Consider the following 23,336-nt stretch of genomic DNA (forward strand, 5'->3'; position numbering starts at 1 on the left):
CTACCCCCGTCTTCCTAGCCCCGCCTGCGCAACTTCAGCGCCCGGAAACCGCGCGGTCCAGGGCCCTGGCGGTGCGCGCATGCGCAGTGCGCGCTTCACGCCGGCGGGCCTGGTGGTCGAGCTGTCAGGTAAGGTGGCGGGGGGAGGGGAAGGGGGGAGCTAAAGTCTTTAGAGGATGGTGAAAGCCGGGTGTGCGTCGCTTGTAACCGGGCCGCCACACCCTCGCCTACACTCCCACCCGAGGGCGGTCGGGTCGATGGGAAACGCAGCCAGGGAACGAGCGGAGAGGAAGGTATCCGCGGTCCCCGTCCGGGCGTACTTGGGAACGGGGCGTTTCTTGTCTCCTTGCGGCTCTCGACGAATTAGGCAAAGTCCCCTCCACTTAGGCATTTCTCCACGTGAAGGGATTCGCAAACGGCATATGTCTAAGACAGCATTACTGTTGCTACCTTCCTGTCCAAAGCAAAAACCCCGTTCATGCCATCTTCCCACTCTCAAAATTGTGGAATACCATTCTTTCAGGTATTCTGGCCAAGAATAGTAGACTAATCCTTAGCGTAGCTCTTTGACACCCACCTACAATCATCAGCAAGCCTGTTAGCTCTGTCGTCAGAATGCACCAGAGTGGTCCAAGCCATCCCCATCATGGCGTGGTTTAGCCGTGTGAAGTATCTCCTTAGGCTTGATGGCATTGGATGATGCCATAGTATAGTGTACCGATTACATTGAAGCTCTGAAAACCCGAACCCCCATCCAGGTCTGGGGTACTCAGCAGAGGAAGCAGAGCGTGGCTGCCCCAGACTTGTGGAAGTGGTGTCATTGGGACCTTGGAGGGAGTGGTGGGTGCCCAATGAAAAGGGACCCAGAATCACCATATATCTTGATCCCTCCCTCGCAGCAACATGACAGGTTTGGAGCTGTTGGGTAGGGGGCTGAACTTGGAAGAACTGTTCCAGGAAGTTTCCCTCTGGTACCAACCTCCAGGCTTAGGTTCCACAGCTCCATCCATTGGGAGATCCAGCTGTGTGGAGCACAACTCATGGGCTGCAGCTCCTGGTGAAGCTGTACTTGCATTAGGCTCTTCATACCGTAGTCATGCATATCCTAGGTACAAGCAGATGGAATATGAGCCCCTCCTGAACTCTAGTTCCAATCCAAGAACAGTTAGTTCTGATAACATTGACCCTGCTCAATACTCATGAAGTGATCACTGAAGATAAGGTGCTACACCACAGTGTGGTGAAGAGAGCAGATGGTGCTCAGGTATCCATTTAAATGGTTTCCGGGGTCTTAAATGCTTGTATTCACACAAGCAGCCATCTAAGCGAGGAGTCAACCAAGTCCACATAGAAGAAGCACACCAGCTGTGGGATCCAAAAACAATAACAAAATCCAAATATGACAAAGGGAAAAATATCAGAACTGAAATTGCGAACACCCAATTTGTAGAAGGCTACAGAGGACAGTGGGAGCCCAAACCCAGCTGCAGAGGACCTAGCCTGATTAAGCCGCCGGCAGATTCCCACAAGATTCTTCTAGGTGTGAATATTTCTTGCTTGTTCCATGACAAAATTTCTTCCCTGTCCTCTTAAGTATTCGCAGTGGTCTTTTCTTTCTTACCCTCTAACTGTATTTTTATCTGTGTATTCTATCTTCACTTTATTTTTTGTTTTTGTTTTTACTGTTTCTGTTGGGTTTCCTAGTAGCAATGCACAGGTGGAACAGAGGCATAGGGATGAGTACTCATGGAAGGGAAGATAGGGGAGGTAGGGGAGGGGGGTGAGGGAGAAAACAGTGTATGTGGGAGGAGGGATGAAACTGATGATGATTACACAATTCATTTAAAACGTGATTTAACCATGGGGGCGTGTTCTAAAATTGATTGTGATAATTGTACAACTCTCTTTTTTTAAAAATCATTTTATTGGGGGCTCTAACAGCTCTTTTAACAATCCATACATTCATTGTTTCAAGGACATTTGTACATATGTTGCCATCATTCTTTTTGAAACATTTTTTTCTACTTGAGCCCTTGGTATCAGCTCATTTTGTTGTTTGTCACGAGCTGCAGCGGGGTGGTGCACATCTATCATTGCAATCAGTTCCCTCTTTCTCCCCCTACATTCCTCCTACCTTAATGGCATGGCCACTCCCATAATGTTCCTGAAGGGTTTACCTGTGCTGGGTTCTGTGGTTCCGGAGATCTTATCTGTACCAGTGTACGTGCTCTGGTCTACCCAGATTTGTAAGATAGATCTGGGCTCACGATAGTGGGGTGGTGGTGGTGGTGGTGGCAGGGGAGCATTAAAGAACTAGAGGAATGCTGTATGTTTCATTGGTGCTATACTGCACCCTGGCTAGCTCATCCCTTCCTTGTGACCCTTTGTGAGAGAATGTCCAGTTGTCTACAGATGGGCTTTGGGTTGCTACTCAGATCCCCCTTGTTCGCATCAATATGATTGTCTGGGGTCTTCTGGTGCCTGATACCTGATCCTGTGGACACCTTGTGATCACACAGCTGGTATGCTTCTTCCATGTGGGCTTTGTTGCTTCCTAGCTAGATGGCCCTTGTTTATCTTCAAGCCTTTAAGACCCAGATGCTATATCTTTTAGTAGCTGGACACCATCAGCTTTCTTCACCACATTTGCGCATACACCCATTTTGTTTCAGCGATCGTGTCAGGAAGGTGAGCATAACAGAAAGACAGTTTATTAGAACAAAGTGTTCTTACATTGAGGGAGTACTTGAGTAGAGGCCCAATGTCCGTCGGCTACCTTAATACTTTACCTATGAATATATGTACATAGACCTATATCCCTATCATTATATATAAATATATTTATATATGTACATGCCTGTATTTATGTCTCTGTAATTGTCCTTTGCCTCCTAGTTCTTTCCTCTATTTCCTTTTACTTTCCTCCGGTCCCACTAACATGTTTGACCTTCATTCAGCTCTCAATAATTCCTCTCAGCGACATTGCACTTGATCAAACCCCACCAGGCACTCTACACCCTCCTTCCTATCACTTGTTTTTCCCTTGTTCCTGGGTTTGTTGACTGCCCCCTTCCTTTCTCCCACCTTCTAGTCTTCCCCCGTCCTCCCGGAACCATCGGTTCCATTGTTTTCTCCTTGGGATTGCTTATCCTTCCTGTCTTATATAAATAGACATGGTAGTGGCAGGGGAGAGCCTAGAACGTGTTCCAGGTCTGTTGTGTTCTGATCGAGTCAGCTGAAGTGGCAAAGCCTGCCCCAAAGTCTATTTGGGGGATTCCTCGAGGACTGCATTGCTTTGCACCCCTTGCTGCTCTGTTGTGCTCCCTTCCTGTTTCGACCCTATGTGGGAGGGTCAGGCTGGGCAGTTCCATCACTGTGTCTCCTGTGTTGTCCCCGGTAGCACTGTGGGTCAGTGAAGGAGTGTCGTGTCTCGTGGTGGAGTTGGCCCTATGGCTCTCTCTATGTGTTGGCTTTTCCAAGCAGGAATAACATCTTTGGGACTTGGTGGGCCAGGGTTAGTTTCTCTCTCTCTCTCTCTCTCTCTCTGTGTGTGTGTGTGTGTGTGTGTGTGTGTGTGTGTTCGGATCAGCCCCGCCCCTCTTCCCGAACTGTATCTTCAGTGGTGTTCTCTGTGGTGTGTTCTTCTGGGGAGGGGGTCCACATAGCTGGGATTGGGACCAGCCGCAGACCTCTCTTTTAGTTCGCTGCTTCATGCTGGTATGTTGCCTTCAAGGCTTGGTGTACCAGGTTGAGGTCTGGTCCCTCTCTCTCTTTCCTGTGGAGGTATAAACAATACCTTCCCCATGTGTGGTTAGTGCCTTGTTCCCCACCCACCCATGTCCTCTTTTTTTTTCCTTTTCCCTTCCCTTTTAGTTGACTGCCGTATGTATCCCCAGGCAAAACCCAACTCCTGCCATCAAGTCCACTCTATTCTACGGGGTCCAAGGCTGTCATTGCTCATGAAGCCGACCGAGCCATCTTTCTCTGAGCACGTAATCACTGCACTGCCAGGCTCCTTTCTTGCAGCCGTACTGATTTTTCACTCTTAAATGGGATACAAGTGTGTGGTGTACTAGATTAGGGCTAGACCATTACATGTAAAAGTTCGATTATTAAGTTGAATCTGAGGTATAGAGACAGTGGGTAAATGAATGCAAAATGGTGCTCTCAGGCATACTCATACCATTTTCATTTATCATATGATGAAAAGAGAAGTAGCTTAAGTGAAACTGGAAAGTCTAAGGATGCACCCATGGCTAATGAAACAAAGCAACGTCATAGACGGGGGAACAACTAGGGAATTAAAAGCAACAACTAAGAGGACATAGAGATCCTGGGGGTGTTGGACCAACAGCAATTTAGCTGAGAGGAATTACCAAAGAGACAGAAGAAGGGCAAGTGTGATGGTGGGGCAGGAGGAAGAGAAAGGGAAACAGGAAATATCTAGGAAGCAAAACTATGGATAGAGGTATAAACATAAGTGTGTACATGCGTAAATATATTAATTCATAAAATAAAAAACTGCAAAGGAAAGGCATAAAGCCATTGCCATAATAGAACAGTGACTGCTGCTAGACTGGAAGGAGAGGCTGGGATTGGGGAAGGGATGCGGCGCGTGTGCATGCTGTAGTGAAGATCACAGCCCAGGCTAAGTCATCTGAAAGCGTGCGTGGGACTAGGATCCCAGAAGTGGCTCACAGCTGGGAGTGAGCATTGGCAGGAGTCCTCCAGTCATCAACAAAGATGTTTCTCCAGCTAGAAGGGTGGATGCCCTCACTACAGGCCAGCGGCCTCCCTCTAAGTACAGGCTCTAAGAGCACAGAGTGAAAACATCCGTGAATTCCATTATCAAGACGCAGAAGTCATACTCCATCACTTCCACAATGTCTTCTTGGTTAAACAGGTCAACTCAAGGGGTCTGCTGAGAGACATGAGAACCAAGAGGCTAGAATTACTGAGCTCCGTCTTATAGGTTCCCACACGGTTGCAAGAATATCTCCCTCATCAATTCATTAACATCTGTTTTATATGCTTTTCTCTATTTATAATGTCTTAAGTTGAAGTCCAGGCGGTACAGTGGTTACTCATGGGACTTCAATCTGCCTGACTAGCAGTTCTAAACCACCCGCTGCTCGGGAGACAGACTGACTGGGCTTTCTACTCCCATCGACAGGTACAGTCTCAGAAACCCACAGGGGTTGGCTGTGAGTCATTAACTCGATGGCAACGAGTTTGACCTTAGTTTGGCATTACCAGGTAAATCTTAGACTGCTAGCCACAAGTCAGCAGTTCAAACCCACAACCACTTCACAGGAGACAGATGTGTGTGCCTGCTGCCTTTAAAATGCCAACCTCCGAAGCTTTATGTAGAGTCACTACAATTTGGGGACAGTGGCTAGTTATCTTGGAAAGAGCTGTGGAGGCATTGCCAGGTAACGTCATAGAGGTATTATGTAATACACAGATCACAAAATGGAGGGTGATTACAGAATACAGAAAATTATGACGCAGCCAAGCTGACATTTTGGAGGACACAATTTTTAATTATTATTATCATTATTTTAGCTAATAAGACATGGTGACTCAGGGAAAAGGGTATGCTCTTATTAAAAACATTGAAGTCCCATCTTGCCTCAGTATAGCCAAACATTCTCTTTTAAAATGCTTGATGTTTGTGACACAATGCTAGATGGGGAATCTAGTCCGCGGGGCTTATGGACTCGTCAAGAAGGTAAACATTAAGAAATTTAAAAATCAATCCAGGAATACATTTGTATCCAGCATAATTGTTCTACTCTTTGTTTCGGCTGACAGAACCCTACTCACATAAGCTGAAATCAAGAGGAAACGTTTTAGGCCACATAGCAGAGAAGGATGCTCCTCACAGCCTCACAGAAAGCTGCAGGCATCCGAAACGGAATCGAGGGCTGGAGACTCATTGCTTTGGGCCTTACTTTGTCCATTGCTTCCTGTCTTTTGTTTAGCATCATTCTGCAGACAGGGTGGCCATTTGCAGCCCAGCTTCTCGCACTGTCCGCTCAGAAGGCTGGTGAGCGGGGCGTTTTTCTCACACTCCGTGTATTCATATCACGTCGGGAAAGGGATACATGTGTAGGTACCTTACTTGGACCATGCTTTCCCTGTTGCTGGGACATAAAACCAAAAAAACTGAACCAACTGCCATCAAATTGATTCTGGAGAACAGAGTAGAATTGCTAAGATTTTCAAGATTATAAATCTCTTTGGGAGCAGACATCCTCAGCTTTCCCCCTCAGAGTAGCTGGTGGATTTGAACTTGCTGGCCTCACAGCTAGCAGCCCACTGCTTTACCCATCAAGGTCCCAGGGCTCCTTTGCTGGGTGTAGTGTATTATACTTGACCACCGGTGTGAGGAAGTGGCACAGACAGTTAAGCGCTCGGCTACTGACCCCGCGGGTGACAGTTTGGGTCCCCCTATTGATGCCTTGGAAGAAATCTTGATGATCCCTTTCTGCATGATCACAGCTACTGAAACCCTATGCGGGGCGCTACGACTCGAACCCACCCTCGAAGTCGCCAGCAGTCAGAATGGGCTTGATGGCAACTGATTTTTTGATTGGTGACTGGGGAAGAATACAGAACTGTTCTGGATGGAATGCTGCCCCTCAAAAATGGGGGTTGCAATCCTGACCTCACTTGGTGGCATAGTAGTCCATGGGCTGCCACCCGCAGGGTCAGCAGTTCGAAACCATGAGCTGCTCGTCAAGAGAAAGACAAAGCTTTCTACTCCTGTAAAGAGTTACAGCTTCTGAAACCCCAGGGCACGTCTTCCCTGTCCGGTAGGGTCGCTGTGAGGCGGAATGGCTTCCATGGCGGTGAGTGTGGTTTTGTTGGGTTTTGTCCGTGTGGATAGAATCTCATCTGGGGTGCGTTAGTATGGCAATAAGGCCATATCATGGGAGGGGTTGTTTTAAGCCACTCACTTTTGAGGTCTTAAAGAAGCAGAATACGGACAGAGAAGAAAGCGAGCAGGAAATGTGAAAAGATTGATGCTGAGGAACTCCATGATGAAAGGATTTTCCCCCAGAGCCGAGAGAGTCTTCCCCTGGAGATAAACCAAACCCACCGCCACTGAGCCGAGAGACCCTTCTCCTGGAGATAAACCAGACACACCTCCACTGAGCCGAGAGAGCCTTTCCCCGGAGATAAACCAAACCCACTGCCACTGAGCCTAGAGAGCCTTCCCCCGGAGATAAACCAAACCCACTGACACTGAGCCAAGAGAGCCTTCCCCCGGAGATAAACCAAACCCACTGCCACTGAGCCGAGAGAGCCTTCCCCCAGAGATAAACCAAACCCACTGCCACTGAGCCGAGAGAGCCTTCCCCCGGAGATAAACCAAACCCACTGACACTGAGCCGAGAGAGCCTTCCCCCAGAGATAAACCAAACCCACTGTCACTGTGCTGACTCATAGTACTGCCCTATGGGTTTCCGAGACTGTAACTCTGCCAGAGTAGAAAGGCCTGTCTTTCTTCCAAGAAGCATCTGCTGATTGCGAACTGCTGACCTTGTGGGTCACAGCCCAACACACACATACCACTACACCTCCAGGGTTTCTTCCCTAGAAACAGCATGTTGAATTTGGCCTTGAAGCTACTGAAATTGTGCAAGAATCCACCCACATGTGTTTCTGTTATAGCAGCTGTAGATAACTAAGCCATCAGACCCACAAGGAAGGAGAGGGCTGGGCTCCCAAAGGAAAAGATGCTGGGCAGGAGCAAAAACAAAACTACAGGAAACACACTTTTGTGTCTAGCAACCGGACCTGCTGAATTGGCATCACATGAGACCCTGTTAGAAATGCAGAATCTTAGACTACTGTCCAGAATTAGAGGCTGCATTTTGACAAGGTTTGGGGCCAACTTTATTTAATCATTTTATTGGGGGCTCATACATCTCTTATCACCATCCATCCATCCATTGTGTTAAGAACATTTGTGCATTTGTTGCCATCATCATTCTCAAGACATTTGCTTTCTACTTGAACCCTTGGTATCAGCTCATTTTCCCTCTTCTGTGCCGCCCCCTTCCCTCATGAGCCCTTGATAATTTATAAATTATTATCTTGTCATGTCTTACACTGTCCGACGTCTCCCTTCACCCCCTTTTCTATTGTCCCCCAGGGAGGGGATTATATGTAGATCCTTTTAATTGGTTCCCCCTTTCTAGCTCACATTCCCCTTCCTCTCCTGGTATCGTCACTCTCAGCACTGGTCCTGAAGTGATCATCTGTCTGGATTCCTTGTTTCCAGTTGCTGTCTGTACCAATGTACATCCTCTGGTCTAGCCGGATTTGTAAGGTAGAATTGGGATCATGATAATTGAGGGGAGGAAGCATTAAAGAATGAGAGGATTTTGATAAGAGTTGTATGAGCCCCTAATAAATGTTTTTAAAAAAAAAGAAGAAGAAGAACTAGAGGAAAGTTGTATGTTTCATGATTGCTACACTGCACCCTGACTGGCTCGTCTCCTTGGTTTGGGGGCAATTTTTATGTGGTGAAGTTTGAGAATCCCTGAGCTTCATAATTATTTAATGTCATTAAAACCAAACCCACTGCCCCTGGATTGATTCAAACTCACAGGGTCCCAATAGGACAGAGTAGAACTGTCCCTGTGGGTTTCTGGGACTAAAATTCTTTAGGGGAGCAGACAGCCTCATCTTCCTCCCCAGGTGAGGTTAGTGGGTTTAAACTGCTGACCTTGAAGTTAACTCTAGCCCATACACACCAGTACACCAAGGCAACTTTTATCTCACTTCCACCGAGTCAATTCCTACCCCAACGGCTCTGTAGAACTGTCCCTGTGAGTTTCCAAGACTGTAACTCTTTATGGAAGTAAAAAGCCTGGTCTTTATTCCTTTGAGGGATAATAATTATATAATTTTAACTATTTTAAATGAAAACTTCCCCAAAGTATTTCTACATAAAAGAAGTATTCCTGCTTCGAGGTCCAAATGAGCAGGTAAAACATAAAATTCTTAGGAACTTGAGAGAAAAGCTTGGCGTGCTCAGGACAAGATTGTGTAGAGGAAGGCGGTCTAGGCCTGGGAAGAAGGGGCTGTGTTAGGTTCAGAGAACACTGAGAAAACATGGTGGCTTGAATACTGAATGCTAAAGGAGAGTTGGGGGGGTGGGGTGGAGGTTCCAGGCTGTGAAGAACTTTCATATTATAGTAGCATGACTGCTTCGCCATGGTCTACCCTGTGAAGTTTACTGAAGAGGCTGAAAACAGAAGGAGCATGACCTGATGTGTGCTTCAGAAAGCTGCTCTGCGGAAAGTGTAGAGGACGGACTGGAAGCGGAGAGGCCGAGGCAGCAAGACCGCCTAGGAAGCCGTAGGAATCGTTGCGGGAGGGAGAAGTACCTGGACTTAAGCCGTGTCTGCAGCTGCATAACACCATGAGTGAGGGAATGGTGTTATGGAAAAAGAACTGACGAGTTGGTAATAGACCAGGATGTAGGATATAGTGTTGACATTCTAAAAAGACCAAACCCACTGCCATTGAATTCATTTCCGCTCACAGCAACACTATCGGACGGGGTAGAACTGCCCCTGTGGGCTTCCAACCCTGACCTTTATGGAAGCTGACCACCACCTCTGACTCTTTCGGAGAGTCTGGTGAGTTCAACCAGCCTTCAGTGAACAGCTTAACCATTGCACTACCAGGATTCTTTTGTGGGGACAGTCCTTTGTAGAAGTTGAGGGGATGCAGGAGGCTCTAGGAGTGGTAATGAATCATTTGGGAAGTTGAATTCAAGAGTTCTTTAGATAAAGATGACCAGATGACGCTTGTGTTTGTAGTCGAACTCTAGAGAAAGGCCATGGCCTTGAAAGGTGCATTTTGGTTTACATGGGAAAGAATGTAATTGTTACTCTACTTGGTTTGTAGATACCGGTGTCTTATGAAGTTGAACATGGCAGAAGAAGAGGACTACATGTCTGATTCCTTTATTAATGTCCAGTAAGTGAATAGACCCACCTCGTGTCCTGTGTGGATTTTTTACATATAGTCGTATAAGGATTGTAAGTGTAAAGTTAGAGTTAATCTCACTGTCTTATAGAAATATCAAATAAGAGCCCCTTCCTCCCTTTCGAAGGTACCATTTCTCTCCTGCGTGTTATCCTATTTGGCCCCTTCTCCCAAGGAAACACATCCTTCTCTCTCATCTTAGTGTCCCTTCTAGCTGCTTTTTGATTTTACTCTTTATTATTGTCAGCCTCCTAGAAGACTTCGTCTACGCTTGCTACTTCTCATTTCTTCAGCGCTGCATTTTTAGTTTCCTGGAATCAGGCACCAAGCCTCCTAGAACAGATATTTTATGAGAACACAGATCATATCCTAATGTTGTCGCACTCAGTGGTCTTTTCCCAGTTCTTCATATCCTTGGCATGGCCGCAGAGTTTGACCCGCTTTTTTCTGTTTAAAGTTTCCCCTCGTTTCCCCCTAATCCCATACCCATTCTTTCTGACCGTGTTGACACATTTTTTTTTGCCCTGCAAAGTAGTCTATTTGCCGTCATAAAGAAAGTAGTCTTGACTTACAGCAGCATTTCTGCTCAGATGTCTTTACTGTCATTAATGAGAGCAAACGTGGGCACAGAGGTAGCAGAGAAGGGTCAATTCATGTCAAGTGAGCAAGCGGCAGAGGACTGAGAACATGCCAGGTGCTTGTGTGCAATCATCTTCTCCATTATTGTTCAGGGAGGATATCAGACCAGGATTACCAATGCTGAGACAGATCCGAGAAGCCCGTCGAAAAGAAGAAAGACAACAAGAAGCTAATTTGAAAAATCGGCAGAAGAGTTTAAAAGAAGAAGAAAAAGAAAAACGTGACATTGGGCTAAAGAATACCCTAGGTTGTGAAAACAAAGGGTTTGCTCTGCTCCAGAAGATGGGATATAAAAGTGGCCAGGCTCTTGGCAAGAGTGGTAAGTCACATTTGAAAGTAGATAGATAGTTCTGCCCACCAAGATGTGATTTATTGGTGGGTACCAGAATGGCTTAGTCAGTTACGCTGTGAGCTGCTAACTGCCGGGTCAGCAGTTCAAACCCACCAGTTACTCTGTGTGAGAAAGATGAGGCTTCCTGCCCTTCAGAAAGCCTAAAGTGTAGTTTTACTCTGTCCTGTAGGCTTGCCATGAGTCAGAATTGATCCGATGGCAGTGGATCCTGGGTACCACAGATCCAAATTTCTTCTGTTCTTCAGCTTTGTCAAGAACAAGCCTTTTGAGTCCTGCCACCTTCCTGCCTCTGATTTAGATACTGTGTTTATCATCGAGATGGACAGGCTCTGCCTTAGAAGCAGTAACCACAGGAATAGACATGGCTTGCTCTGAGCGCAGCAGCTAAAAATGGTGACAATTGATGGGTTGAAAAAATCTTAGAGATAGTGAAGCAACATCAGGGATCATGGTGGGACTCTGCTCTGCTTGCAGTAGCTGTCTTGAGTGACCACTCAGTTGGAGAAGTTTAGTGTTCATCTCTTTAGGTAGTAAAACTGATCGTTAAGATGTAGAGACCCTATTTTAGCTTCTGTAAGTGGCATTTTCTTTCCTTCAGGTCCTTGTTTTCATCACTTTATTTTCCACCTAGAAAGCCTTCGCTTTCCCTGGGGGTTTTGTCCTTTTAGACCAACAACATCAAAGCTTTCCGTTCTTAAGCCTCCCCCTTCAGGAGTCCTTGGTGGATGGAGTGGTGAAGCTACTAACTGAGCAGTTGCTAGTTTGAATGCACCCCGAGGCACCTGGGAGACAGACCTAGCAATCCACTTTCAAAATATACAAAACCACACTCACTGGTCTCAAGGCAATTTCAACTCACAGGAACCTAAAGAAAGAGTAGAACTTCCCCCTAAGACTTCCAAGGTGGTGAATATTTCCTGGGGCAACTGCCACATTTTTCCTTTGGAGCCGGTGGTGGGTTCAAGCCACTGACCTTGCAGTTAGCAGCCAATCACATTAACCACAGTGCAGCCAAGGTGAAAGATTACAGCCTTGAAAATCCCACTGAATCCTTTCACTGTGCACACACAGGGTTGCTATGGCCAGAATCTACTGGACAGCAGCTAGCAACAACAAAGCCACTCATTCAGGTGACATAGTGAGTAAGGATGCCCAAGACTGGCAGCATTGTCTTCTCTTATATCTAGTGTCACTGTTAGTGAGCACTGACTCAGTGGCAGCTAGTAACAACGGCAGCAAAGCATTTAGAAGGCAACAGAAGGGAGGAGGTGGGGGGTGATGGGGAGTCAACACCAAGGGTACAAGAAGGAAGAAAATATTCCAAAGTTGATTGTGGTGATGCATGTACAACCCTTTGTTTACTAATGTGATTGAATTGTTTGATTGCATTATTTGTTAATTATATCTCAATAAAACTTTTTTAAAAGGCTAATAGGTGGAATATACCAACGACCTATATTTGTGGGCAACTAAGGGAATCTTAAAGGGTGGGAGGAAATGTTCACAGAAAAATAGAATGAAAAGATAGCAGCTATTTTCAGTCACATTGACATTTTGGGATATCTAGGGAAGGACCACTTTTCTGGAGTAGTCCCACAACTGGTGACCCATGGAAGTAAACACCCCCAAGCAAAAGTAAAGTGGCTGTGGTTGTGGCAAGGAGACTAAAAATAAGAAAATTAAGGGTTCAAAAGAAGGCAAGAGAGGTAACTGATTATCGATAGAGTTTTCCATTTTCCTCAGCTTCGTTTTAAAATCTGGAGGCAGTGTCATTTGCAGAAGGCCATGGATGACAGTGAACACCCAAATCCATTTGCAGAGCCCATACTTTAACACGCCTCCGCTGAATTCCCTCTGACCATTGACCAAGAATGTGAACAGTCTTGCCCCCAGCCCTCACCAGCCCAAGGCCATATCCCGTGGGGCGTGCCTGGGTGTGACTCAATCCCTGACTGCCTTTGTGTGGTTCCGGTCTCAGTCTTGTAAATTCTTCTTGTAACTAATAACCCTGTTATGGCCCTGTTCCCACTAAGATAATCCTGTGTGTAACTAGGATGTGTTTATGTGCCTCTAACCATGTATTTATGACAGTTTCTCTGACCTCCCATGTTCCTCTTAAAGCTCTGTTTATCAGCAAACCCTTGGACATCAAGACCTCGTGCTAATGATCTCACTCATCTGGATAATGTCTTTGTCTTGTCCTTATTCTGTTTAAGACATAATAAATGTTCTTTAAAAAAAAAAAACAACCTGAAGAGGGGATTTGTAGAAAATGTAGAATTACGTGATAGTTTGAAAGAGGAATTTCTAGTTTCTGTTTTCTCTCTTGTTTTTTAATGTTAAAAGTCTTCTGTATAATTCGCATGTCACACTATTCAAAACTTTTAAAAAATTGAAAGAGTTGTGTGTTTTCCCCTTTTTAGGAGATGGTATTGTTGAACCTATTCCACTCCACATCAAAACAGGTATGCAATTCTTTTTGTGCACTATGTTACCTTTAACTTTGGTTGTAAACATTGGGCAAGTTTTATATTTTAATATCAGCAGTAACTCTTGCTAAGCTTTCCCCTTTATATTTGCTTAATATAAACTTTTTTTAATGATGCTAAGGTTATAGCTGTTATCATAGAAAGCCCTCAGTAAAAGTTTCTTGGATAAATTTCTAAAAACTTTAGTGGTTGTAAAATAAAATTTAAATAATTAAAAAATGGGCAATCTTCCTATCCACTTAAAGCACAATGTTTTGTCCATTGAAATATGAAACAAATGCATTAATAGGTTTTTTTTAATAATTGGATGAATTCACGAGAGAAAATGCTTTGTTTGTACATATTTACATAAAAGTGTCATGGTTGTTGCTGTTTTCCTGATGAAAAATCAATTAAATGTCCAATTTGTATAGTATTACTATCATATTAGATGAGGTTAATGATCTTTGTAAAAACTATGTGACTTTTGGTTTTAATCTGAGTATTTTCTCTTATCACTGTCGAATAGTTTTGAATGATTTTATGTAGAGGAGAATTGCGTTTCATTTGTAACTAACTTAGTTGTAAGTTGAGGTATAACATCAGTAAGATTCTCATCAGTTTCCGATTTGAACAGGGAAAAGTGGCCTTGGCCATGAAGCATTACTAAAGCGGAAAGCAGAGGAAAACTTAGAAAGGTACAAAAGAAAGGTTCACATGAGAAACCAAGACCAAGAAAGAGCTGCAGAACAGTTTCGGTAAATGTTTGTCTCTGAGCTGCCTCCTTTCATCTCTTCCTTCTTGGGGCACATTGCTGGTACACAGGTGGTGGTGGTGGTGGTGATTAGGTGCCAGCAAGTAGGTTCTGGCCCGTAGCAACTCGGCGTGCAACAGAACAAAGCATACTGCCAAGTCCTGCACCTTCCTCACAACGATTGTTAGGTTTGAGCTCGTTGCTCTACCCACTGTGTCAGTCCTTATCACTGAGGGTCTCCCGATTTCTTATTGACTCTTCGTAGGTCGATAAGATGACTAAAGAGCTCCTGTCGATGGTATGTGTACACCTTTCCCCCCTTTTAATTAGAATGCGACTTAAAACTAAGCAAGATGAAATGAAGTTAGAGGGAGACCTTAGAAGAAGCCAGCGGGCCTGTCAGCAGTTGGATACCCAGAAGGTAAGCCTTTTATCCACTTTCACTTTGGCAAATCGTTTTAGCACCCTGTATGATTTCCCGTCAGCCATTTGTCTGCCAGTTTGTCATTCTGTCGTGGCTCACATGTTGCTGTGACGCTGAAGCTACGTCATCAGTATTTCAAATACCAGGAGAGTCAACCAAGCTGAACAGATTTCAGCAGCGCTTCTAGACTAAGAATAGACTTTGAAGAAGGAATTGGCTGTCCACTTCGGGGCAGTTATCCACTGTAAACCTTATAAATAGCAGTGGTACATTGTCTGATATACTAAAGTCTTATGAATAACTACAAAACAAGGTCAGATATAGTATTGGAAGGTACTCGAAAAGGAGATGTGATCTACAAACAGTTGTACTGAAGGAAGAAGTCCAAGCGGCACTGAAGGCGTTAGCAGGAAACAAAGCCTAGGGATTGATGGAATGCCAACTGAAGTGTTCCAACAAGCTGATGACGCCCTGGAAGCACTCACTCGCCTCTGCTAGCAATCTGGCAGGCAGCTACTAGGCCAAATGACCGGGAGAGATCCATCGTGGAAACTGATTTCAAAGAAAGGTGACCAACTGAGTGTGAATGATATCACTTATAGCATATGCAAGTAAAAACGTGCTGACGATTGTCGAACAAGGATTACTGTAGTACATTGACAGGAAACTGCCGGAAATTCAAACCAGATTTAACAGGGAACAAGGAATCTCCTTACTGACATCAGGTAGATCTTGACTGAAAGCAAAGAGACCAGAGAAGTGCTTGCTTGTGTTTTATTGCCTGTGCAAAGACTGTGTTTAGCATTGAGAAGAGGAGCTCCAGAACAAGGGAATGCAGGAAAGTGGTGTTCCAGGGTTACATCTTCCCGCCATGTTATTCCATCTGTATCTGAGCAAATCATATGAGGAGGTGAAAGAGCGTGTCATCAAGGTTGGAGGAAGGCTTATTAACAACCCGTGATATGCAGCTGACAGAAACGAGCTTCCTAAGATCGAGGAGCACTTGAGGCACTTGCTGATGAAGATCAGAGTACTCCAGCCTTCAGTAGGGATTGCAACTCAGTGTAAAGAAAACCAAAATCCACACAACTGGACCAATAGATAACATCATGGTGAATGGAGAAAAAGATTGAGGTCAAGGATTTTACCTTGCTTCAATCCACAGTCTGAGCTCAAGGATGCAGCAGTCAAGAAATCAAACAGTGTATTGCTTGGGCACATCTGCTGCACAAGACCTCTCTAAAGTGTTGAAGAGCCAGGATGTCACTGTGAAGACTAAGATGCACTTCACTCACGCCATGGTATTTTTCAGCTGTGTCATATGCATATTAAAGTTGGACACTGATTAAGGAAGACTGAAGAAGCATCAATACATTTGAATTCTGGTGCTGGTAAAGAATACACCAGCCAACTCACGTTTTGGTCTCTTGAATGTTAGACAATTGTATGTACCTTTGCCTTGCTGATTCCAGAACTGGTACCAGTTTCCCCTATCAGCTCTTATTTGAGACTATATGCCATATCCCACTCTTCACTCTGCTTGCCCAGAAAAACTCAGGTAGCTAGCTAGCCTGAGAGAGAGGACGTGCACACTGGTTATATTTAAAGTAGTTTGTGTTGGGCTACATATTTAGGTCAAGAAATACTTCACATGGTGTTCTTTGATCCAAACATGTATTTGGAGTTCCCCAAGTATCACTTCACCCGTATTAGGAATTGAATAGCAGGCAGTTCCCTTTTGATTTCAAGGGGCCAGAAAGAAGAGTTATTGTACAATAGATATGGGGCCCTGGTGGCGCAGTGGGTTATGGGTTGGCTTCTAACCTCAAGGCCAGCTATTTGAACCCACGCGTGACTCTGCAAGAGGAAGACGAGACTCTGCTCCCTGAAAAGATTTGCAGCCTCAGAAACCCACAGAAGGTCCAGTCCCTCCTACGGGGCCGCTGTGAGTCATCATCGACGGACTGTTAATGGGTTTGGTACAATAAATAGAGATTCAAAGGTTCTAAAACCCAAAATGGGTCTGTCAGAGTTCAAACTCCTACATTAAAATTACAATTTTATGAGATATCTTTTTATAAGATGGAACAACTTCTCTCCACCTGTACACAGAAGCTCTTAAAAGACATGTTAAAAAAAAAAGAAGCTCTTAAAAGAAAAGTTAGAATTTTTCTTTCAAATGCTTAGAGTCAACCTCACCACTGAAATATTTAGCATGAATTATCCATTAATTTCTATATATTAAAATGCTTTCTGAAGTGTTAACGGCATAATTTGAGAAAGAAAACACCGTCCATATAAGTGCTTTTTCAGTTTTTATCTTCCAGTCTTCTCAAGCTGTGGTCAGGCGTCAGAGGATCTGATTTGGAGTCTCTCTATATCGCACAACCTCCTGTACCAAGAGGAAAAACCTGCTGCCGTCTAATTGGTTCTTACTCATAGGAACCCTATAGGGCAGAGAAGAATGGCCGCTTTGGGTTTTCAGAGTTTAAATCTTGTAAAGGCTACACAGTGACTGGTGGGTTTGAACCACTGAACTTATGATTGGCAACTCAATGAGTAACCAACTAGCCACCATGAGTCCATAGATAGCTTCTCTTGGAAGTCCCTTAATGCCTAATTCTTTCCAACTATTTTTACCGTTTTTATTTTGTAATTTATGGGTCTGAATTCTTCTCATATTTAAAACTAGGACCACAAATTAATAAATTACTGTAATAGCTGAAAATATAGAGGAGCACCATATCTAACAAACTAGAGCGAATAGAGTCTATGCAATGCAATTTTCTGAATCAGCACCCCAAGTAACCCCAAGAATAAAACACGAAGAAAAAAACATTTTTGTTGGGCTATGATACTGAATTTACCATGAACTGTCAAAAGAACCAAAAAACCTGCCTTGAATGAAGTTCAACCAGAACTCCTACATTTCCCATGATTTAGACATGTTATCAGGAGAGACCAGTCCCTGGAAAAGGACAGCATCCTTGGTAAAGTTGTGGGGCAGAAAAAGAGGAAGACCCTTGACAAAATGAATTGACAAAGTGGCTGCAACACTGGAGCCAAACGTAAGATCAGGCATTAAGATGGCACAGGAGCAAACTGTTTTGTTCATTTACAGGTGGAGTCGCTATGAGCAGAACCCACGTGATGGTACCTAACAGCAACTCACGAAAGTCAGGACTTAGCCTCACCTTAGTCCTGTGACTGCGAACTCCCTCCACAGTGGGATGAGAGCCACAGGCGTATAGCCCAGAGTTACATCACATAAGGAATGATGGCTAGAAGAGCCATATCAATTGACTATATTTTAGGTTTGAGCCCCTGACCTTACGGGTTATAACCCAACACTTAACCTACAGTGCTACATGTCAGAATGAACCTGTCTTGTCAACCGTGCTTGGCTGTGTTTAACGGAGACCAATTCTGTGTTTTCAGAATATTCAGGTTCCCAGGGAAGCATGGTACTGGTTGAAGCCTGGAGAGGAGTGTGAGGAAGAGGAAGAAGAAGAAACAGAGCAAGATGAAGATGAATATAACAGCGCAGATTTAGGCGTATGTTTTGGCAACCATTCCAGTATAACCAGTGTTTTCAGTCTAGGCACTACAGACATTTGGGGCCAGATCATTTTTTGGTGAAGGTCTGTCCTGTGCATTGTTGACCACTTCGTAGCATCCTGGCCTCTACCCATTAGGTACCAGTGGCACCTCCACCCACTCTTGACAACCACAAAGGTTTCCCGACATTGCCAAATCTCCTCGGAGGGGGAATCACCCCTGGGACCCCTGATTTGTGGCTTATTTTATAAGACCCAAATCAAAACTCACATAGTTTTTTACCTTTACCTTCAGTTAGCTCTCTCATTTCGACTTAGATTTAAATAATGAGTTACTTGAAAGTTTCAGTTATTTTAACTTATACCTGTTAAACTTCTAGAGAGTCTAATTTCAAGCAATCAAAAGAGGCAATACAATACAAATTAACAAATCTACAGAAAATCGTGATTATGAAGAAAGGAATAGACGTTCCTAGTTCCTGGTATCTAAAACTTTGTAGAAAGCATTTATAATTTGAAAAGCATTTGCTCCTCTTAACTTGGAGACCTTTGATAAGAACTTGACCGAAAAAGCAGTGGACACCCTGATGCCCACTTGGGAGAGGTGGATTCCTTGAAGCAGGAGAGCCATTACCGGCCACTGGTTACATGGAGCCAGCCATACAACTGTTGCCTCTGGCAGACCCGAGGAAGGCTCAGGGTGGCTAGGAAATGGGACGCATTGTTGTGGTGTATGACTGTCTCCAATAACTGATTGAGAGAGCGACAGAAAACTGTGGCCTTCAGGTTAATAAGCGAGCAGGCCTGCTCCAGCAGCACCTGTGGGCAGTCTGTCTGATGCTGGAGTTCCTGCCTCTGCAGGCCTGGGTGCTTGGCCCTGCGTGTCTGAGACCAGCTCTCGCTAGGAGTCATCTGCTACATCGATGAGAGCGGCTCCACAACCTGCCTTAGTGGGTGCTGGACTAGGGGGTTCTTGTGCCGGATAACTTCCTTACAACTAGTCGGCGGCTCCTTGTTGCCCCAAGGTTGGGACGTCTGAAAAGTAACATGTCACTGTGTCCCTTTCCTCGGGACCTTTTACAGCGATTCTTACGATTTCAAGGAGCTTCCAGCTCCTTGTTCAGCTGTACGTGTTTGCAAGCTGCATTACTAACTGTCCAAGCGAACCAGTGAAGGCTTTTTGCTAAAAAGGTAAACATTTCAGTCAGATCAGACCATTCAACTGTTCTTTCCCCTCAGTCTATTGGAAAATTGAGACCCTTCTTTGTCCACCAGATATAAGTAGATGGAAAGCAGATATAGCGAGTGAAAAAACCTGGGCAAGCCCATGTTTTGTTATCTTCATGGTAACACGGTAAGTGTTTTGTTTTTAAAGATTCAGGTGTAAACTAGTAGGTTTGGATGTAAACTACCCTCCTCTGGATAAAACAATGGTTACCTTAAGCCTTAATATATTTATTAAACTACTTTATAGGCCAAAATTACATATATATATATATATATATATATGGCCTTGGCTTAGTTCAGCATGCTTTAAAGACTTCAAAAAGCCATGGTTCTTGTCACCATAAACTTTTCATGTGTTTGTGTCTTCTATCTAGGTACTGGAAAAGTTACAAATATTAACGAGTTATTTAAGAGAAGAACATCTGTATTGTATTTGGTGTGGGACAGCCTATGAAGGTAAGAAGATACTTCAGATTTTTTTCAGATATTTTTGATGGCTAGTTTTGAATTTTTAGAAAATTGACATTTTCCAATAGGAAATGGACCTGTCTCCCTGTATGTAGGCAGCAGTTTGGGAGGAACAAATGTCTCAAAGAATAGCAGTCTTAGAAACCATTGAAACTTTCTTAAGGCTGCTTCTAACTTTCCAGAAACCAAGTGTACAGAAGAGACATCTTGTCTTCTACATCAAAAGAAACAGTTGTAGAATATCTCCACATGAATTTTTTTCATGCTTTTTGTTTTTGTTTAAAAGCTCTTCAGCAACAGATGGTTGAAAAAATGCATTGAGTTAAGAATAATTTTTATATAATTGGATAGAATATTGCCCCCTAACTTTAACAATGAAAATATAACCCATTTTGGCTTGTGTTTTGAATTATATGGGGGAAATGGTTTACATTTTAATTGTGTGGAGAGGGAGTAGTTTAAACTTGCCAAATATCTTATGGGGTCACGTGCTTCCCCTGTTCATACATCTACCCAGGCTGCCTTGTCTTTAAGGACTGTGGACTGTGTATAGTGTGGATGTTGTGGTTATTGTTGCTTTTTATCTTCTCCTGGTTTAATAAGTAGCAAACAGGAAATCAGTGATACAATGTTACACTGAAAACAATTTTCTAAGAATAGTTTATTATAAAAATTTTATTAATCTTTTGTTTTCCTCACGTACATTGCAGATAAAGAAGACCTATCTTCAAATTGCCCTGGACCAACTTCTGCAGATCACGACTAAAAATATTCCTAATAAAGTGGAGCCTAAAAAATGTTCATGTTTTCTCAAGTAAATAGCATTAGAATTCCCAGGTTTTTATGCCAGTATGGAAAGAGGACCTTTACACAGATAGGAACTGGAAACAGGGAATCCAGGACAGGTGAACCCCTCAGGACCAGTGGGAGTGGTGATATCGGGAGGGTGGAGGGAAGGTGAGGGAGAAAGTGGGAACCGATTACAAGGTCTACATGTAACCTCCTCCCTGTGGGACGGACAGCAGAGAAGTGGGTGAGGGGAGATGTTGAATGATGTAAGATATGACAAAATAATAATAATTTATAAATTACCAAGGGTTCAGGGGGAGAGGGGAAAAAATGAGGAGTTGATACCAGTTTTGAGAAATGATGATGACAACTTATATACAAATGTACTTGACACAATCAATGTATGGATTATGATTAGAGTTGTAGGAACCCCTAATGATAAAACTCAATCAATAAATAAAATAAAGACTGGCATACCTGGAAAAAAAAAGAGGGCCTTTCATAAAAGGTTTCATTCATTTTCGTAATTTAACCTTATAAACTCATTGCCATTGAATTGATTCCAACTCAAAGTGAGCCTATGTAGGGTTTCTCAGACTGTATGGGAGCAGACCTCCATCTCTCCCTCCTGAGGAGTGGCTGGTGGGTTTGAACTGCCCACCTTGTGATTAGCTGCCGAGTGCATAGCCCACAGTACCATTCACTTGAGGAAAATCTTGGGATGCTCTTTTAGAACAAGTATCAACATGGCCAATCACAATAGATGACTTACTGAGATCTGGTCTAAGGACACCAGTCGGTGGTCTTCTTCCTCACTTTACATGGAACAAATTGAGTTATAAGGCACTCGAGTCGAGGGAAATCCATGTATCAGGTGTTTTAGCTGAACTAGAGAATAAGGTGGTCTTGCTTTGCAGCTGGGCTCTCTGGCACTTCTCCCAGGTTGGAGGGAGCAGCAGCAGAGCCAAAGCTCCTCAGTGTGCCTACTAGTGCTATAGGTTAAATGTAGTGCCCCATCCTTCTTGGAGAGAGTTGCACAACCAGCTTTGACCCCACCTGTGCAATATACAACTCACCTTTCCGTAGCTCTGAGCCAGAGAACCCTTCCCGCTTCCTTTTTATTAGGAACAGTACACGGAGGAACAGCCCAAGGGCGTCTTCACTTGAACAGGTTAAAGTAGTATGGCTTGGATGAGCCTCTAACCTAATTCACTTGCTCTCAACAAGATGTAGATGACCAGCTTGGGCCTCACTACCTGTGGTCCTGAGATGAAGCAGAGATTGAGAACCACCAACTGTCAGAAAATGAGTCCTTACTTTTATGGCTAAAGATACGAAAAATTATTGTTTATATGATTAGACATATTGCTTGATATTTACATCGCAAGTATCAAAATTTCAACATGTATTTTTAAAAATAAAACTTTTATCAGTGGCTAAAACAAAATATCTTTTTCTTTAATTACAATAGTCCTTTTCCTATCATTTCAGCTAACTCCTACATTCAGTCGGTCCCGAAGCCACGCGGATTGTTTTACATGGAGCAGAGTTCCATGGGAACCGGCTCCCTTTTCTCAACAACTTGAGACAAGCCACCTGCCCAAGGGTCTAGACCAGGGGTCCTCAAACTACGGCCCCCGCGGGCCACATGCGGCCCGCCGAGGACATTTATCTGGCCCGCCGGGTGTTTTTGCCCTGTGTTTTTTTCAACTTCAAAATAAAATATGTGCAGTGTATATAGGAATTTGTTCATAGTTTTTTAACTATAGTCCGGCCCTCCACCGGTCTGAGAGACAGTGAACTGGCCCCTATTTAAAAAGTTTGAGGAGCCCTGGTCTAGACTATTTCAGACCAGTTCCTGAAGAATTGTGCTGATAATATAAGAATTACGTGGATGGAACCCATGACTCCACCAAGGTCCTGGTCCTCGTTTGACGAGCTCTGACTGCACCAGGTTGGCCTTAGAATGTGGCAGATTGTCCCTCCATGCTTGGCCATTCACAGTTACACGTGCAGACTCTTCTAGCCCGGCAGGACTTCCTAACTCGAAAATAATGACACTGAGAGGAGCCGAATGGCTGGAAAGAATTTTGCTGTAATCTGCGTGAAATCTGAAACTTTTATTTTTACATGAACTTGAAATTTTCACCAAGTATCACTTGACATTTATTAGGAACTGAATAGCAGTTACAATTTATCTTAAAAGGGGGCTAGAAATAAGAATTAAGGTACAAAAAATTCAATAGTGTAGTGGGTTATGAAAATCTGAACTTTAAAACAGTTCATTTTAACACTTCGTTAATTTAGCTTGCCACTGAGAAGCAGGATATACATTTTAATGTACCAAATCATAGTACCTTACACACATTTGTGTCAAGAGTTATTTGGCAAACATTAGTAGAAATTGGAAAAGGCGCGCTGTTGTTTATTATTAAGCAACTTTTACAAAATGAAGGGTAGCACCTTCTTAACACTTCTTTTTATTGCCGACTAATTCAAACTGTCAGTCCCTGTTCTGGGTAGGGCATTTTGTTTGATAACTTGGGAGATGCAGAAACAAGAGAATCTATCCCTGCTTCCTAGGATATCATAATTAGGGAAATTGCCTAAAAGGAACAGTGATTCGGGATGCAGAGGAAATGCCGAGT

At 43.9% G+C, this 23,336-nt stretch overlaps 1 protein-coding gene across 1 annotated transcript; it reads left to right on the forward strand.

Moving 5' to 3' along the window:
• The first annotated feature begins 1 nt into the window (after position 1).
• On the forward strand, positions 2–22,089 carry GPATCH11 (G-patch domain containing 11). The gene is made up of 9 exons (XM_075535811.1): positions 2–128; positions 9,930–10,001; positions 10,742–10,968; positions 13,425–13,466; positions 14,107–14,227; positions 14,554–14,644; positions 18,086–18,202; positions 19,806–19,887; positions 20,610–22,089. The coding sequence occupies exons 2-9, from the start codon at positions 9,943–9,945 to the stop codon at positions 20,663–20,665; spliced, it is 795 nt and encodes a 264-aa protein (XP_075391926.1). The 5' UTR covers positions 2–128; positions 9,930–9,942; the 3' UTR covers positions 20,666–22,089.
• The last annotated feature ends 1,247 nt before the right edge of the window (positions 22,090–23,336 follow it).

Source organism: Tenrec ecaudatus, chromosome 17, assembly GCF_050624435.1.
Source record: "Tenrec ecaudatus isolate mTenEca1 chromosome 17, mTenEca1.hap1, whole genome shotgun sequence".
Taxonomy (NCBI): domain Eukaryota; kingdom Metazoa; phylum Chordata; class Mammalia; order Afrosoricida; family Tenrecidae; genus Tenrec; species Tenrec ecaudatus.